At 35.5% G+C, this 18,600-nt stretch overlaps 1 protein-coding gene across 1 annotated transcript in view; it reads left to right on the top strand.

Annotated features, from left to right (window-relative positions):
• Positions 1 to 18,600, top strand: part of Oatp26F (Organic anion transporting polypeptide 26F) — a 45,251-nt gene that overhangs the window by 19,666 nt on the left and 6,985 nt on the right. The window contains exon 6 of the mRNA XM_077439837.1: positions 9,225 to 9,327. Coding sequence (XP_077295963.1) covers positions 9,225 to 9,327 — 103 coding nt within the window. The remainder of the gene's footprint in view (positions 1 to 9,224; positions 9,328 to 18,600) is intronic.

The raw sequence follows: 18,600 nt of genomic DNA, 5'->3' as shown, positions 1-18,600 counted from the left end.
TTTCTGAATACAAATATTTCGCAATTTCAGCTACCTGAAATGTTTTAACAGGCTTGTAAGATGTTATAAGTTTAAATTGAGGAACTTCAGAAACACATTATAAATAGCACATTGTATGTACATATGTATGTATGCACAGTTAAACGTTGAAGTTCGTTTCCTTACAAAGACTGAAATATTATATTAACATAAGTTTCTATGTGTAATTGTCACTTCTGATTAAGTCAAAACACTTCCACCCATCTTCTTCAGAAGAATATCGCTTCTAGAATATCAATAGGATTCAAGTTTCGCCAGGATTTTCTTTTCCATTCACTAATGGAAAATTCCTCAGCCTTGAAATTTCAGACCTTCTATATTTTAATTGTCATATAAGTTAAAAATGCATTTCATCTTGTATGTATATTTTGTATTTTTCTTCAACTGTAAAAGTCAGCAATTCACTCAAAAATCACTCTAAAAGCCAGCAATACAGTTTGGTGGCTGCGTTAATGCTAAACACCACGAGGCTCTCGGGTTCAAGCCCTGAAATGACCTTGATTGAATAAAAATATTCACAGTATTTCTGCAGTGCTGCTGGATCTTTTTGACTCCAAGTGCATTGTTTCCTATCAAAGCTTGCCAGTTTATCGTATTTCATTGTTGAAACGGTTCCTTATCAAATTCGCAAAACCATCCTACCTTCTTTCTGTCACCACTATTTGAATATAATTTCAAATTTATAATCTTTAAATTTATATATGTACTAGCTAAACCCTACATGCGTTGCAATGCCACAATAACGCATGCAATTCCCGTTCCCGTTCCCATTCTCGTTCCCGTTCCCAGTTCCCATTTGTCGGTAAAACGCAGGCAGCGAACACGTTGGTCGCGACGTCAAAACATTTGAAATTATTGGAATGAGACTCAGAAAAGCGTTGGAATGAGACTCATTCCCATATTTCCCTTTTCCGTTCCCGTTTTTGGGCGATTTTTTTACACAGTTATCTTCCCGGACATGCATATAACAAATCCTGAAAGTTCCATCATAATTAGTTCAGTGGTTTAGGAGCCTATTCGAGACACACAGCATTCATTTTTATATATGTACATACATATGTACATATGTACATATATAGATATATACATAGATAAGTTTAATACCCGGTCTCCGTGACGAGCCAGAATGTTAAATTACAGAAAACACAAATATCGGAAGCCAAAGATCGAAAATCGAAAGATCTTAAGTCGAAAGATCAAAAAAAAGGATGCATGGTAAACGGTACATACTCACTTAATTTGCGCGAGCAGGATACAACAGGAACAAGACGAACAGGCTTTTCCTCCCGTATTAATGTGCGCGCGCAGAATATGGGAGGAAAAGCCTGTTCCTCTTGTATCCTGCTCGCGCAAATTAAAGCTATGTACCGTTTACCATGAACCCTTTTTTTTGATCTTTCGACTTAAGATCTTTCGATTTTCGATCTTCGCCTTCCGATATTTGTGTTTTCTGTAATTTAACATTCTGGCTCGTCATGTAGACCCTTTAACCCATATGTGTCGCTCAGCAATGGGATCATAGTAAAATTTAATTTTTTTTAAAGAACAAAAAAACACTGCAGTTTTTCATTGAGGATGTATACTTCTATATATGTAGTATAATATATAATTCCACATATGTATATATATATATATATATATATATATATATATATATATATATATATATATATATATATATATATATATATATATATATATATATATATATCATCATCATCATCATTTACAGCCATTCGCCATCCACTGCTGGATGAAGGCCTCTCCAACACGCTTCCACTCGTCTCTGTTTTGCGCAACACTCATCCATCTCATTCCGCACATTTTCCTAATTTCGTTCACCCATCTTCCTTGCGGTCTTCCTTTTACTCTTTTGCCTTCTCTCGGGTACCATTCAAGCACTTCTTTTGTCCACCTTTCGTCCATCCTCCTAGCTACGTGACCCGCCCATTGCCATTTCAATCTCTTCACTCTATCCACTATGTCCACTACCCTTGTCATATTTCTCACCCACGTGTTCCGCTTCCTGTCTTTCCTCGTTATGCCAAGCATACAGCGTTCCATACTTCTTTGAGTGCATTGGATTTTATTTTGCATCTTGGCGTTCAGTGTCCAAGTTTCACATCCATACGTCATCACTGGCAAAACGCATTGATCAAAGATCCTTTTCTTCAGGCAGAGTGGCATTTTTGATTTAAAAACAGCATTCATCCGTCCAAATGCACTCCACCCTAATTTCATACGTCTCTTTATCTCTTCATTTTTACTACCAGACATGTCAATTATTTGACCTAAATATAAATAATTATTTACTACTTCTACTGGTTTATCATCTAAGGGGATGCTATCAGGCATGCAATAACTATTGAACATTAGTTTAGTCTTATCTACGTTAATTTTTAATCCTACTTTTCTACTTTCCCTGTCCAGCTGTGTTAGTCTGATAAGTAGGTCAGCTGAATCACGAGCTACTAAAACTATATCGTCTGCGAACCGAAGGTGACTCAAAAAGCGACCATTGATGCTTACTCCGGCTGTATCCCAATCCAATTTCCTGAAAACTCCCTCAAGCACCGCATTGAATAACTTGGGCGAGATTGTATCTCCTTGTCTTACTCCTTTTCCTATGCTAAATCTATCTGTACCTGAAAAAATTTTAACCGAAGCTGTGGCATTCTTATATATTGCAGCTAACAGTCCCACATAGGGTTCCGGCACTCCCTGTGTTTTTAGAGCGTTAAGTACTGCATTATGACTAACTGTATCGAAGGCTTTCTCATAATCGACGAAACCTAGGCACAATGGCCGTTGATATTCGTTGGCGCGCTCGATTAGTTCGCCAACTACTTGGAGGTGGTCCATTGTGCTGAAATTTGCCCTAAACCCTGCCTGCTCTATAGGTTGGTTCTCGTCGAGGATATTTTTCAGCCTTTCTGTAATAACCTTCGTGAAGAGCTTGTAGACCGCTGAAAGTAGACTAATGGGTCGGTAGTTCTTGATATCGCTTTTGTCGCCTTTTTTGTGTATTAAAATGATAGTTGCGTTATTCCATCCTTCTGGTATAGCTTGGTTCTGGATGCATTTGCTGAAAAGCCTAGCTAAGATATTAATTAGGGGGGGGCCGCCACATTTTAGTAAGTCAATGGGAATATTATCTTCCCCTGGGGTTTTACCGTTCTTTGCAGTTTTTAGCGCGGCCTCTACTTCGCTAGGCAATACTGCAGGAACCCTTTGGCCGTGTGTCGATTCCAGAGCGGGGAATTGGCCGTTGTCGTTCTCGTATAGTTTTGCATAGAACGTGTAAACTCTGTCTATGATTTCTTCTCTATTCCTAATTATTACTCCGCTCTCTGATCTGATTGCGATCATTTGGTTTTTGCCTAAGAAAAGATCCTGTTTGCACTTTTTCAGGCTACGGTTATTCTTAATGGTATTTTCTATTAGCTTGCTGTTAAAATCCCTGACATCCCTGACTATTCTCTTTTTAATTTCCTTATTTACTAGATTGTATTCTTGCTTATTATTATCCCTATCTAAATTCCTTTTATGCTTAATTAGGTTTTTTGTTTCCGCTGAAATTTTGCTTAATTTAATCTGTTTCCTGAATCCACCTAATTTCTTACCTGTTGAGGTTAGAACCGAACTAATTACAGTGTTCAATTCCTCGATGTCTGCTTCTGGGTTTAATTTCCCGTATCGATTTCCAAGTTCGAGTTCGAATTCCTTTTTCCTAGACCTTAGTTGAGCGAAATCTGGAGAGTTACTGCATCCTTTTATTAATTTCCTACGTTCGCAATTTATATTAATGGCCATCTTGGCACGGACTAATCTGTGATCGCTACCTATATCTACTTTACTTAAAACACTAACGTCTTTAACGGAGTGCAGGGCATTTGTTAGGATGAAATCGATCTCGTTTCTGTCTCCTTTAGGACTCTCCCAAGTCCACTTATTGTTGGTGTTTTTCCTGAAAAATGAATTAGTGATAAAGAGCCTGTTGTGTTCTGCGAATTCTATGAGGCGATCGCCTCTGTCGTTTCTTTGGCCGGTACCAAAATTGCCTACTGCTCTTTCTGTATTTGCCTTTTGTCCTATTTTTGCGTTAAAGTCGCCCATGATTATTTTAAAGTGGTGACGGCTATTATCGTATGCGTCCTGTATTTTTTCGTAGAAGTCTTCTATTTCCTCGTCTGGGTGGCTAGATGTGGGGGCGTACACTTGGAAGATTTGACAAGTGTACCTGCTCGAGATTCTTAATACTATATAGCATATACGTTCCGATATGTCGCTTATTTCTATAATATTTCTTTCTATTCTCTTATTGATAAGAAACCCTACTCCTCCTATTCTACCATTTGGTAGCCCTCTCCAGTAGAGACAGTTACCACTTTTTAGGATTATTTGGTTTTGCTGTTTTCGTCTTACTTCACTAAGTCCTACTATATCCCATTTGATATTTTCTAATTCATTCTCTAATGCAAGCACACTTCCTTCACTCGATAACGTTCTTACATTGTACGTGGCTAAATACAGGTTTCTATTAGCTAAGCTATCATCCATCGTCACTCTTACCTTGTTGGAGGTTTGGATATTATTTTTCTCGCATTTATCCAAGATGTGTTGAGAAAAAGGCGGTACTTGAGAGAGATTTCCATTCAAGGAGTGAGTTCTTACCGCCATAGACTCTTCTCTGTGGTCAGCTTTGACAGATAGTCATCCTAGGTATCACTTGGATCACTTATGAGTTATTACATGCCATTTAACAGGGTTACTTTGTAAGTGAAAGTAGTTAGTTATGATAATAATAGATTAGCAATTGTTATACTACTTTTTTATAGATCTTTATCGTGAGACGCCTCTTTGGAGACAACGGATTTATATATGTGAGTGCGGTTTGCAATTTAATATTTTAATAATAACTTTAGTAAAGAATATAAAATTACACGAATTACTTTAATATAATTTAAATATGAAAAAGAACTGATAGACAGTTGGGAAACACCGTTTCTGTTTGCTATTATTCTATTAAGTAAAGTTCGTTAAAGATTTTTGGCTGGAAGCAATTATGTGGAAGATTTATTGCTTCTGTGGGACCGACTGAAGGACCCTTTTTTTGTATTCAGGTAAGGAGATGTATCTCGTTCGTATATTCTTTTGCTCAGATTTGACACAAAAATTAGCACAAAATTTTTCGAAATAACTGATATAAAACCGCTTTTTACGACCGATTTGCTGTTTATTTTTACACTTAAATTATACTAGGATGCAATTAGTAAAATAAGTGATTAGATGGTTAAGTTTTTAGATTAAATTTCGTGCAATAGCCGGGTTTAAGCGAGTAATAGCGGGAAGAACGCAGAAGCACGTCTTCCCCGCATGACACGAAAGACCGAACTCATATATATATATATATATATATATATATATATATATATATATATATATATATATATATATATTTATATGTATGTATATACTTTTATATACATATTTATGCATTCGGATGGTGTTAACGGACAGTGTGTCATCTTCCAAAGCTCTCGATGGTTCCGTGGATCACCTGTCTCCCTACTATCCACCCACCCACCCACCCGCTCGCCATGTGCAAAACTCGTGCGATGCTAAAAGCTTTCCGGGTTGATTACACCCCGTTGCACGTGCGCCCGTTGTTTGTTGACTGATACCTACGGGGTTAATCGCGGTCGCAGCAAGTGCACATACGTCTTCTCATGCATTACATACAAAATATTTTTCAGCATCACTTTCGAAGCGGCAAAAACATTTTCGCATTCGAACTCGATACTCCACAAAGACGATCCAGCTTGTTTGAAGAGAGCGCGTGTCGTTTCCACCCGATCTCTTTTGAAGTGGGATGGATCTCTGTTTGTTTAGCCATTTGCCAGGGTCTCTTCATATTATGCGTGCCGTGTTTGCTCGCGTGAGTCACAAGAAAGCCCGACTTGAGTGCATATATAATATACGTATACATATGTATATGCTATTTGGAGTGGATGGTGTTTTCTCCCATCCAGCTTCGCTCCAGACATCATCCGGTTGGAAAAAACTATGGCATCCTCTCGCATTTTCCACGAGATGCATTCGAAAAGTGGAAAATGTGCGAGTTTGGTAACCTACGGAAGCTCGTCTAGTTTATTGGGGCAGTCGGAACAGATGAACTCATTTGGATGGTGTCACCCAGACGGATGGTCTCATCTAGTGAGCACATTTATTATCCATGGTGAATTAACCGCCATACCGACACGGCACGAGGGTGGCGAAACAATAGCTTAATTTTTCACCCTCGTTTTAATTTCCGGATAATATACGAACACACGAATATGTATGTCTCCTTTTGGCAAAGATAGTGTGTTCCGGTAGATACATTTATGTCGCTATTGAATATTTGCCCATGTTTTTTTCTTCTGACTTATTGGGTGCTATAAAATAGTAAGTAGCTATAATATATTATAGCTACTTACTATTTTATAACACAATATTTATAAATAAATTTATGATATTTGTGGTGGAAAATTTAAATTTATTTATTTTGTATGCAGGCTTTTGCATTGAATAATTTTTTAAATATGAGCAGACACAAACCAATTAAATTTTTTTGTGTTATATTTTACTTTATCTATGTATGTACATATGTACGTAGTAACAATATATGAAGTTTTGTGATCATGCGAAAATTTGAACTCGAGATTTTGACTGATTTGAACTCAGAATCGGATCACTGATCGTGTTTTTTTTATGATCTCGAAAAAATGTGTGTGTGGCTGTGTATTTTGGAGATTTTTTGAACACCGTTAGTCCTATCGAACTGAAATTCTTATCGATACGACGTAAATTTTTATGAAATTTTTAAGTTGGCCGGAATTTTTACCTCTTCTTATATGTAGTTGTTCTCTTTTTTTAAGTTTTTGAATCCAATTATCTCTCAAACCGCTAAACCAATTAGACTTTTTTTACATGTAATAGAAATTATAAATTTTATACCTTAATATTTTTTGATATAATTAATATTTTTACCTATACCCGATAATACTGTTACTCTAGAGAATATAGGTTTTTTATGTTTTTCTCAGAAACCTTTCGGTTTTTTGAATTAAAATTTTATATCTATAACTTTAAGCTTAATGGAGTAAGTTATGTATAAAATTTGGTAAGCATCCGTCAACCGAAAGTGGCAGTTTACTCTTGTTCAATTTTTCTTCTTAGAAAAGTGGGATTTTTTCCTCTTAGAAAAGTCATAAATTTTGTGACCATGATTCTTTCCATACCACTGAACGCGTCAAGCTGAAAATTTACATATGTATAATACCGGTCTCATAAGATACAACAGGAACAACAGGAACAAGAGGAACAGGCTTTTCCTCCCGTATTCTGCGCGCGCACATTAATAAGGGAGGAAAAGCCTGTTCCTCTTGTTCCTGTTGTATCCTGCTCGCGCAAATTAAGTGAGTATGTACCGTTTACCATGCACCCTTTTTTTATCTTTAGACTTAAGATCTTTCGATTTTCGATCTTTGCCTTCCGATATTTGCGTTTTCGGTAATTTCACATTCCGGCTCGTCACGGAAACCGGTATTTTTTATGTACTAACTTAGACTGATAAGGTTTTGGTCAAAATCCGCAAACCAGAAGTAGACGTTTTGTCTCAATTTGAATAGGAAATGCTCTCATAACCCGTACGTGTGAATGTGTATGTATGTTTAATTATCGATTTTTGTTTTGTTACCTTCTTATATTCCTCAAATACATAGATAAAGTCATGGGTTGATCACATCCTAATTATTTTCCTTATGTACATTTTTATGTACTATTTTTCTTTTGTTTTTTTTTATCGTATTTTTCTGCATTTGCCTTTTATTTCTATGTATGTTTTTTTCTCTCTTGTTTTCTTATGTAGGCCATTGTGGCGCAATGGGTTCTTCCTGTAATGCCACAAAGGTCCAAAACTATAAATAAAACACTTAGGTTCAGACTGTATAGCAGTAAATCGATACATCAATCACAAAGTCTCGAAATTGATTCTTCAAAAGATGAATCGTCGATTCTTTGTCGTGGGAAAAGTGCCTCAGATCGGTTTTTATGATATAATGTCGGCTGGAAGGGCACACACGTGTGGTACAGAGGAGGCGAGGCATGTGAGAGGCCTCTCCAGCGGTTTCAGCAGTGAGGGTATTGTGAGCCGGAATGTCTAAGTGGGCGCTTGAATGGGGCTCCGGCCCTCTGCGGGGCCACAGCTTCAATGGCGCGCCAATGTTCCGTGACCATTCATCGCTGAGAAGGCTTAGGACCTCTTTTTTTATGTTCAACACAATTTTTTTCTCCCAGCGAATGGGTCGACCTTAACGAACATACCGGTACGAGTACATATGTGTGCTATGTGATGCCTCGACAAAATGCACAGTTCAAGTTCGCGCGCGCATCGCATCATAATTCCGGGATTAAAAGTGTAGCCGTGCTCCATGAAGCCCACCCCTCTTTTATTGTGTTTTTATTTTACCTGGCTTTTTTATATATGTACATACAATGTTTTTGATTGTAGTACACTATGTTAACTTTGTTCAAGTGAATTAAAGAGGTATTGATCGACAATGTCAATACAAGGATAAAATATCACCGAAAATACTCCAGAGGGTGAGTTTTGCCAAGGATCGCGATGGTATACATATGTAGATTAGGCGTGCTAGCGCCTTTTTTGCGTGTGTAAAACTATCTAAAAAAACACGTGCTGGGTACAACTCTGTGTGTCTGTACCTTTACGTTCTCTCGGGTAAAATTCGAGTACTTCTTCTGTTCATTTTTCTAGCTACGTGAGCCGCCTTTCAATCTCTTCACTCTCTCCACTATATCAACTACCCTTTTCATACTTTTCATCTACGTATTCCATTTTCTATCTCTTCTCGTTATGCCGAATATATGGCGTTCCATACTACTTTAGGTGCATTGGACTTTATGCAGCATTCCGGTGTTCAATGCCCAAGTTTCGCATCCATCTGTTATTATCACTGACAAAAAAAATTGATCGAAGATCTTTTTCTTTATGCATGGTGGTATTTAATCAGTTAAAAAGATTAGATGTAGTTGAAGTTGAACTTCTAATTTAAGTTTTTAATAAAATCAATTTATTTTATATAAATGCAACCCCTAATTATTTTGCTTTAATTTTTTTACAGGAATCTTTTATACGATGTCCGTCATCGGACCAGCAGTTGGATACATCGTCGGTGGTCAATTTTTACAGATCTATGCTGACTTTCTTTTCGTTAATCCAAATGAGTGAGTACTACTTAACATTGAACTACTTTTTTTCATCAAATTAAATTTCGTTCAATTTGATACGCATGCTACATATTGATATTCAACTGTAATACTATTCCACATTATTCACACGATATATTTTTATCGCATAGCAGTACAAATTGTTATAGTCGTCGATCGCGAGTGATATTCAAATTCTGCGACTGTTGAATATGCAACGATTCGAACGAACTGTGGAGTCGGATATAATATATTTGAGAGTCTTAGGTTGAAGCCCAAATTTCCCGTGGTGTGGCTATTATAGTTGGGATAAGGCTGGCGAGGTAGGACAAGGGTTTGTGTTGTTGAAGAGCAGCCGTTTCGTGTCCCACGCCACTGCACCCGCCAGATAAAGGGACGTTCGTGTCGTGGCATTTGTGCTGCTAATCAACACTCTGGATGTTAAATCCCTTCAGGAGGACCCTAGAATACATATACATACATTGTCCTCTCAGTCCTGCTTCACTAATATTTTCATTCAATATGTCGAAAAAAGGTCAGTCGCCTCGCAGACATACCTGGGATATACATATGTATATTTATACATATTTCCCATTCACGCCTATGTATTATGTATATTATATATTAATATTATGACAATATACATACATATGTTACAAAAGATGTTTTATAACAAGATTGGTCAAACTTCATATCACTATGAGCCATATACAAACATTGTATATACAAACATTCCACAGATTCCAAAGCTTTTTTTAGTTATACGATGAAAAAGGAAGTTTCATATCATATTCAAAGTAGGGAATATCGTCATTTAACTTTTCACGAAAGTTCTTCACAATTCTTTACATTCGAATGCAATTTCCAACCGATGAAACCAAATGAAACAGTCATATTTGAAATATTTATTTATATCGAATAATTAGATAGTATCCTAAGAACTTGATTCTCATTTTTACTAACCTCTTATTACTTTCACTTACGATCACTATTAAGGAAAATTTTTGGCTATTATCCGATCGTTTTCATACTTTGCTGTTTTGCTCATTTTGGTCATAAATATAAGTGGAAGTGTCATCCGCCATTACGATGGTGAAAAAATATCGTATTAGACACGTTTTTACCCCATGAAGATTTTCATAGTATAATTTTTTACCTTATTAATTAAATGGTTAAAAAAATGTTTTTTTCAAATTTAACTATCAAAATATCTGTGGTTAGCGTACATATGATGCGAACCACTGAAGGTTCATGGATTCAATCCCTGATCCGGTGTTGCTGGGCAGGCCTTGTATATATGTATGTGACTCAAATTAAATCTTTTCCTCAATTTTTCCAAAAGTTTGCAAACTTGTCTGTTTTCGTTGTTGAAACGGTTCCTACCAAATTGCCCACCTACCTTCATTTGTCACCATTATTTGAATTTAATTTCAAATTTATAATAATATTATAAATTTATATATCTACATACATATATAGTACATACATATGTATGTACAAAGTTGACTAAAGGTGTCGACTTGGTGGCAATCCCGTCATTACACCATGGTAATAAATAAATGCAAAGAAGTTCTTTAATATATTCAATGTAAAAGATAAATAAAATTTATGTTCGTGAGTAATTAATGCAAAGTTAAAAATATAAAAACATTAAAAAAGTATGAAGATAGGGGACGACTATTTTCAGCATTAATACTATATGTATTGTTGTTGAATTTATTTCAAATTCAACGTTAATTTGACGTCATATACCATGATATATTACGATGTTGCCAAATACGGACTTTATTTTCGGACGAATATAAGATTAAATTACATCTCATATACGAGTATATTATATATAAATGTATTCTACTGACTCTCTGAGGACCCCATCTAATAAGAATTTTATTATGAAAGTTACACGTTCACTTCGAAGAAATATGATCAGATTGACATCCCCTATTTGTTCCGGTATATATGTATGTATGTACGTATATAGATATATACATATATACACGTTGTCATGTCGGTCTGCATATTCCGAAAGTGTCCCTTCTTAACGACAGACTGAATGCTCTCTGATTTGGAAAATTTCCTTTTCGAACGATAAGTTTGTTTTTCTTCCGAGGAATCCAATTTTGTTGACGTTTTCATTCGACGGCAGTTAAAAATGATGAAAACTCGTTGTTGTTGTTTTCAACGATGTTTTATTCAACGGATGATGTATTGCTATCGAATTTAAATTATCTCTCGATTATTTATTTATTTTATTCTAAACAGACCATTGTGGCATAACAGGAATTCCTAAAGCGCCATTATGTAAAAGGATTTAAAATTTTATTCCAGTTTCATAAGAACGGAGTGCAATATTTTGGAATTCTGTATTGTCTTATCTTTGTTTGAGTTTATGTATGTACATACATCAGGCCACACGATTACATTGTGCTCTAAATAAACACGATTCAAGTAGACAATATAGAAATAAGAATATCTTGAGTTTAATTACGTACGAAACAATCATATTTGTGATTAAATGCGAGTGATTAATTACGTCTATAATAAATAAATGTGAAATAAAATAAAATTTAAAGGGCATCGCTCTCACAGAAGCAGGTAGTAGAAGGGGTGGTTTATATGTACATAGATTGTCTCCATTCGACTGGAAACGTTTCCACGACTACAGTGTACTTCGTTAATATATTTTTTCGTTACCGAAGGGATGAGAGTTAATTAAAACTCATGGTCGCTATACGTACGTACCTACCGGTATTGCTATGTAAAAATAAAACGAACGAACCGTAGAAAAGGAATTCGGACGGGTCTTCTATTGCAGGTGATTGGATGATGAGGGGTGTTTGCAGGGGTGGACGGATAAACGTAGAAATATGAAAGCTTTAATTAATCCCGCTTATTCGATTCAGAAGACATTTTATATTTTCATACAAGGTGGACTGCAAGTCACTGAAGGTTATGATGTTTTTATAAAAATATAATTTTCTAATGATTATTTTTCGAGGCTGAAGGCGGGCATGTATGTATGTATGTAAGAATATTTCTTTTGTAACAGCTTTGAAATCTCATAAGAGTTTTACGCCATTTCTCCATCTCCTATTTAAGGTTCGTTTATACTAGTACAGTTCAAGTCGACAAGTAAACAGCAATACGAAAAATATTCCTTAGTACATTCTATATTGGCACATTCATATGTTCAGTAACATGTAAAAGACGTATCCGTAACAGTAGTAACCAACACAATACCTATATTCATACTATACAGTAATACATGTCACCGAAGCGTATCAAGCTGAACCGGTTTCCTTTTGCCATTATGGAAATATTCACGCATGACGTAACGTCATAGTGGCGAGTGCACCCGTACTAACGAAAGTGTTGCCATGTGCATATGAAAATTTTCGGTAACGTCATATTGTGAATATTGACGCAAGCAATACTAAACCGTATCGTCACGCTCTCTATTGTATGTATATGTAAGCCGATTTTGTCTTGCTCGTGCCCAAAACAAGTATGAATGTGTCGAAAACGGGCGATGTTGTATCGTATGAATTGAAGTAGTCTTTTTCGTGCAGTGTTGTTCCGAGCTGTTGACGTGCAGTGATGTATAATATAAACGGACCTTAAATCGTCAGAGTGACGATTCTACATATCATAGGATTATTTTTTGGCAGTTTCTCAGAGATTATCTATTTCATTGATAACATATAATGTCATAACATAATAAAATCGTATGAGTGGTTTTAGTTATGTATATTCGTTGTCTTTTAAGGACTCAAAATTTCATTAAAGTTTGTTTGAATACATTTTTTTTCGAACAAATATTAAGTTGAGGGTTTTGAAAGTACGGCAAATATCGTAGCCAAATATCCTGTGAAAGATTTGTTTGCCGAAAAATGTTTACATGTATAGGCAATTTTGATCACTAGATTTTTCCAAATTTTCAAAGATGCTCAAGAAGAACTAACGCAATAGAATTTCACAAAAGAGAATTAAGCGAATCGCATTTGTCCCTATCTGTTTGAAATATTAATTAAGAGTATTGCCTTTAGGTGTAATTAGCTTTTGCTGACCAGATCGTATTTTATTCCTCCATTACACGCATTTTCTGGGCTGTCACAATATTGTACATATAGTCCGTACAATGCGCGCTGGCAGAAATACATACATACGTATGTATGTAGTTTTTGTGCACGAAGAAAATTCATGCCACATAAACTTCGTACGTACGCCGCGTTCAATGATAAGACTTTCAATTGGTGTTTGCGGAAAGTGCGAAATTTACAATCGAACCCACAATTTTCCGGGCAAATATCCATGGTCACGTCTCGCAGCTATTTCACGCGAGAAACCATCAATTTTTGCACGCCGCGATACTCACCCCCCAGATATTATTAGTTACGTGCTTTTTCCAGAAATGAATTCAACAGCGGTCTCATATTCCTACACTCTCAGGGATGTAAACTTATGTATCATAAATATATTCCTTATAGCTTTTACATATTATAATTAAGTAGGAAAAAAATTTGCAAAGTAGCATCATGTCAACTAATTTATTACAAAGTAATATTTTTTATGTAGTTATTTGGATATTTTTAAATTTATCGAATTATTTGATACATACATATGTATACTGTATAGAGTAGAGTCCTATACTAACTTCATTTCTTAGACGAATAACCTACTTAATTATTTAGTCCTGGAAAAATACACATTAAATTATTATATTATTTTTAATAAATTCCCTAGTTCATTTATTATTATTGATACGTGGTATCTCATTAAAAAAAATTACAAGGTTTGCTATGGCAACAAATTTTAACAAAATAACGGCCTGTAACTAAATAAAAAAATGATTAGTATGTACATAAGTTAGTACATATTCACAAAAGTGGTCAGTAAAATAAATTAAACGGTCAGTAGAAAACAATATTTTACCTTGTAAGACACCAAATGTGCCGAATTCTCTGATTCTAGTATCTCTATATGGTCCAAACAAAACTGCTTTACGTGACCAAGACTAATTTTGGTATTTCCTTGTATGTTGTTTTTAATACTGTCAAATAATTAGATATTTGTATCTTATTTTTTTAGCTTGAAGCCCTTTTCAAATAATATTTAATTCAATCAAATCGTAGTTATTTGATTTTTGTTTTCATGTTTTCTGGTTATCTTAAAGACACAACATCGCGCTGTTCATGTGGGTGTCCGTCTTTTGAATTACTGATTAATTTATTAACAGACCATTTAATTTTCCAACCGACTACAAACATACTGACCAATTGATACAGACCGTTTATAATACTAACTGACCATTTTGATTTATTACTGACAACTTATTTCATTTATTGATGAAAAACTGACCATTTAAATACAGACTATTTATTGTTTTACTAAAATATTTTCATTTTAAGAATAAAAGTGTTGATTAATGCTTGTCTTACTGTGCTGAAAATGCGTTAACCACTGTGCTGGACGCCAAGCCTTCAGTTAAAAATGTGAGTTTTAAGTTAAAATAATGCAAAATCTGGGCAGTTAATTATTGTATTAATTATTTTATTTGACGTCGAATAATATAAAATAAGTGCAAGTAATAAAAAAAAATAGCGCTGAAGCAGAACCGTCATTCCAAAGCGGATAGCGTAATGACATAATTCGAATCATAGAGGTTTTGGTGAGAAATACATAAAATATGAAGCCCTTCATTCAGTATATTTGGAGAAATAAAATAAAATATAAATCCGGGTCACTTGCTATCCATCACAGTGCAGCAAGTGTTAGTAATAATATTACTGTATTTAAAAAAAAGAGTTGGAGACAATTGGAAAAAATTTAAATTATTTGAATGCTTTTTAAAAGCATTTATATAATACTAGCTGAAAGCGGCATGCGTTGCAATACCACAATAACGCATGCAATTCCCGTTCCCGTTCCCGCTCCCTTTCCCGTTCTCGTTCCCGTTCCCATTTGTCACAGGAAAAACATAGGAGAAACGCAGGAAAAACACATTTGAAATTATTGCGTTGAAATGACACCCATTCGCGTTTTTCCCCGTTTTTTTTCACAGTAATCGTCCCGGACATGCATACAACAAATCCTGAAAGTTCCATCGTAATCAGCTCAGTGGTTTAGGAGCCTATTCGAGACACACACAGACATTCATTTATATATATATATATACATATAGATTCCAATCGCCATCAACATTGTTTTTTCAGAGTCATTAAGATAATCTATTTACATATGTATGCATACAAAATGTAGTACCAACAATTCAATATAAATAGAAATAAATTTTTGATAGGTCTTAATTGAACTAATGTGCACTCAGGATTTTCATATACAAATTACCCACAAACTCAATAATTGCATACAGTAAAATGCGAACGCAAATTATACCACAACGTCGATTAATCTGCGACTCGGGATACGTAAGATGTGACGTTCAATTTTCCTGTATCAAAAGATAGGGGGAGGACGGAAAAGGCTTATTATGAAACGGTTCGATTTTTCCGAGATTGTGCGGAGTGCAGTTCGAATGTTTTCGTCGCGCACACAAAGGACGAGATATTCTCCCTTTCGCGTTTGATATCGGAGAGGAGGGAGATGTGCACGCAATCCAATCTCGGCTCTCATTTCATTTTATCGAAAGCAAACTGCAATATATTAACTTCTAGCCTTCTGGTGTGTACTTCACCAAACATTCATCTTCCAGAGTAGCTCCGATCGCAATAATACTTCGGCTAATGTCGAGCCGTTCGCAACTCGACCGAATCTGATAATATACATCCCCTCGATTTGTTTGAACAATACGTTTAACCCCACTGCGTCTTATTGTGTTACAGTAAGTATGTGAATGTGTGTGAGATAAAATGAACAGCTTCAAATCTACACATAAGAATGCCTGCTTGTTTGTTTGCCTACCTTTTACCTGATTGAGGCAAAAAAAAATCAAGTAAAAAAATATTTTTTTTACTTTCAGCTGATTTTGATGATTATAAATATGTATTTTGCATTGATTTCAATATTTACTAGTTAGAGAGCGCAAAACACATAATTGTCTAATTATAAACTTACATATGTATGTATGTATGTATGTACATATACTCATATCTCTAAGGGCGAAAACACATTGAGCGGTACGTGGTACGTGAAAAAGCGAAAAAAACGCAGTACCCCTAGTCCATATATATGGTACACAATCCCAAAACTCACCCCCTGGAGTGTTTTCGGTGATATTTTATCCTTGTTTGACAGTGATCGATAACGGTGAATCCCATATTTGAAGAAAATGTAAATGAAACCTGCCAGTTGCATATCGGATGTACACGCAACTTTGAAAATCTTTTTAATATTCCATCGACTGAAATAAATTGAATGATATTTCCAGTCACAAGTGTATTGTCGTTCGGAATTGGCAATACTTTGTATTGACATTGGTTTCCGTATCAGATAACGTGATGAAGAAATTCTTTGTAGAAAACTGGCGTTTCTCTCTTTTCTAACGAGGAGAGAAGCGAGGACAACTTTGGACATAAAAAATTTAATAAGTTCGCTTTAAATATTGACATCAAGTTGTTTAATATTGCCGGCGGGATTTGAGAGTGTGTCCACAGGAAGTCGATAAAGTGGTATCTACCCCGAAACCATCCTCCTTTGTTTGCTGATTTTGTTGACACACCCGCCTTATGTATATGTATGTGTGTACATAGGTACTAGGTGAGCCTTAATAGACAAAAACGTTTCTTGTGTAGCCATCAATCAACAATCAGGTAATCAATTACGTATATATCGTACGAACTTTTATATTCGGAGCGAAATACGACGTACGAATATCACAAATAGCTGATACAGATTCTATATTTGTCTTCTGACGCGTCTTTTTTGGATGAAATTTTATATTTTAAATAAAATATAATTATAAATATATAAAAATTAGAAGTGGTCTGTCAATTGGTTTTATCTGTACTAACACATATACATATATACATATGCGAACTATTTGTAGTGTGTTGTGTTTTTTTTTAAAGAAATCAAAGTTTACCCGTACCTATCAAATATTTTCAATATGCCTGCCGAGGTCCAAATATAAATATTGCTGGAAACTTATATTTTAAATTGATGATAATGTACACATTTGTGACAAATTAGTATTATTTTTAACTGAATTTATTATTATGCATACCGTAAGAGAGAAAGGCATATATTATATTTCTTTGAAATGTGGTGTTGGTGGTGAATGTTGCGTTTTCCATGGACCTCAAGACGTACGAGGGTCTCCATCCTCAAAGAGCTGGCAGTTTAAGCGAGACTCGTTATAATATGTAAAAAAAGGACTCTTTCCCATTTTTTCTATATATTTTTTTCTATATAAGAATGTGGAGTCTCGAGAAGCTGGAGAGGACGGTCTCCCAGAAGATGGTCAGGCCAAATTAATGAACTGACGGGATCGTCATTGCATTTAAATCATCCACCCGATCCCAGATGACAAAAAATGCCCACGACGCTCAGCATTGAGCAAAACGAGAAAGAAGAATATGAAGAATGTCACATTCTCGAATATTCCACTATAACTAAACCTGGCTATCTTGAAGCCATCATACACACAGATTAATGATTTATTTTTAAGCACTTTGTCATTAAAATCATTTCCCATAAACATGATATACTGTGTATGTATGTAGATTACTTACAAATGTATGTTTCATCCTTGTGGGTATGTTCTTCTTCTTCCTCATTTGCATAATGCTGAGCGTCGTGGTCATTGATATCATCTGGAACCCGGTGGATGATACACCCCACTCCCCTCGGTTCTGTGCCAAGTTGAAAGGCGCATTTAGAGACGATCCTGTCAGTTCTTTAATTTGGTCTGACCATCCTATGGGAGATCATCCTCTTGCACGAATTTCCTTTAGTTTTCCGGTAACTATCGGATTTTCGAGACTCTCCACATTATTCCTGACAATACGGCCAAAGTAGAAAAGAATCCTTTTTCTAGATGTTGTGGAGAATCTCTCTGAAACTGCCAACCCTTCGAGGATGGAGACGTTCGTGCGTCTTGCGGTCCATTGAATGCTTTGCATCCGCCTTCAATACCACATTTACAAGGCATCTGACATGGCGCTTTCTGTCTTTTTAACCATTCTATCTCGACTCCATACAATGCAATGGGGATCACCAGACGAATTTTCTTTTTCTCATTATATAGTGGTTTTTCCATATATTTGTCGGACTGATCATCGCTATTTTCGTCATTCCTATTTTTCTGTGGATTTCCGATTTGCATCATCCTTCTAT

This window comes from Arctopsyche grandis, chromosome 10 (assembly GCF_051622035.1).
Source record: "Arctopsyche grandis isolate Sample6627 chromosome 10, ASM5162203v2, whole genome shotgun sequence".
Taxonomy (NCBI): Eukaryota; Metazoa; Arthropoda; class Insecta; order Trichoptera; family Hydropsychidae; genus Arctopsyche; species Arctopsyche grandis.
Note: the sequence above shows the minus strand (reverse complement) of the source record. Positions and strands in the feature narration are given on the sequence as shown.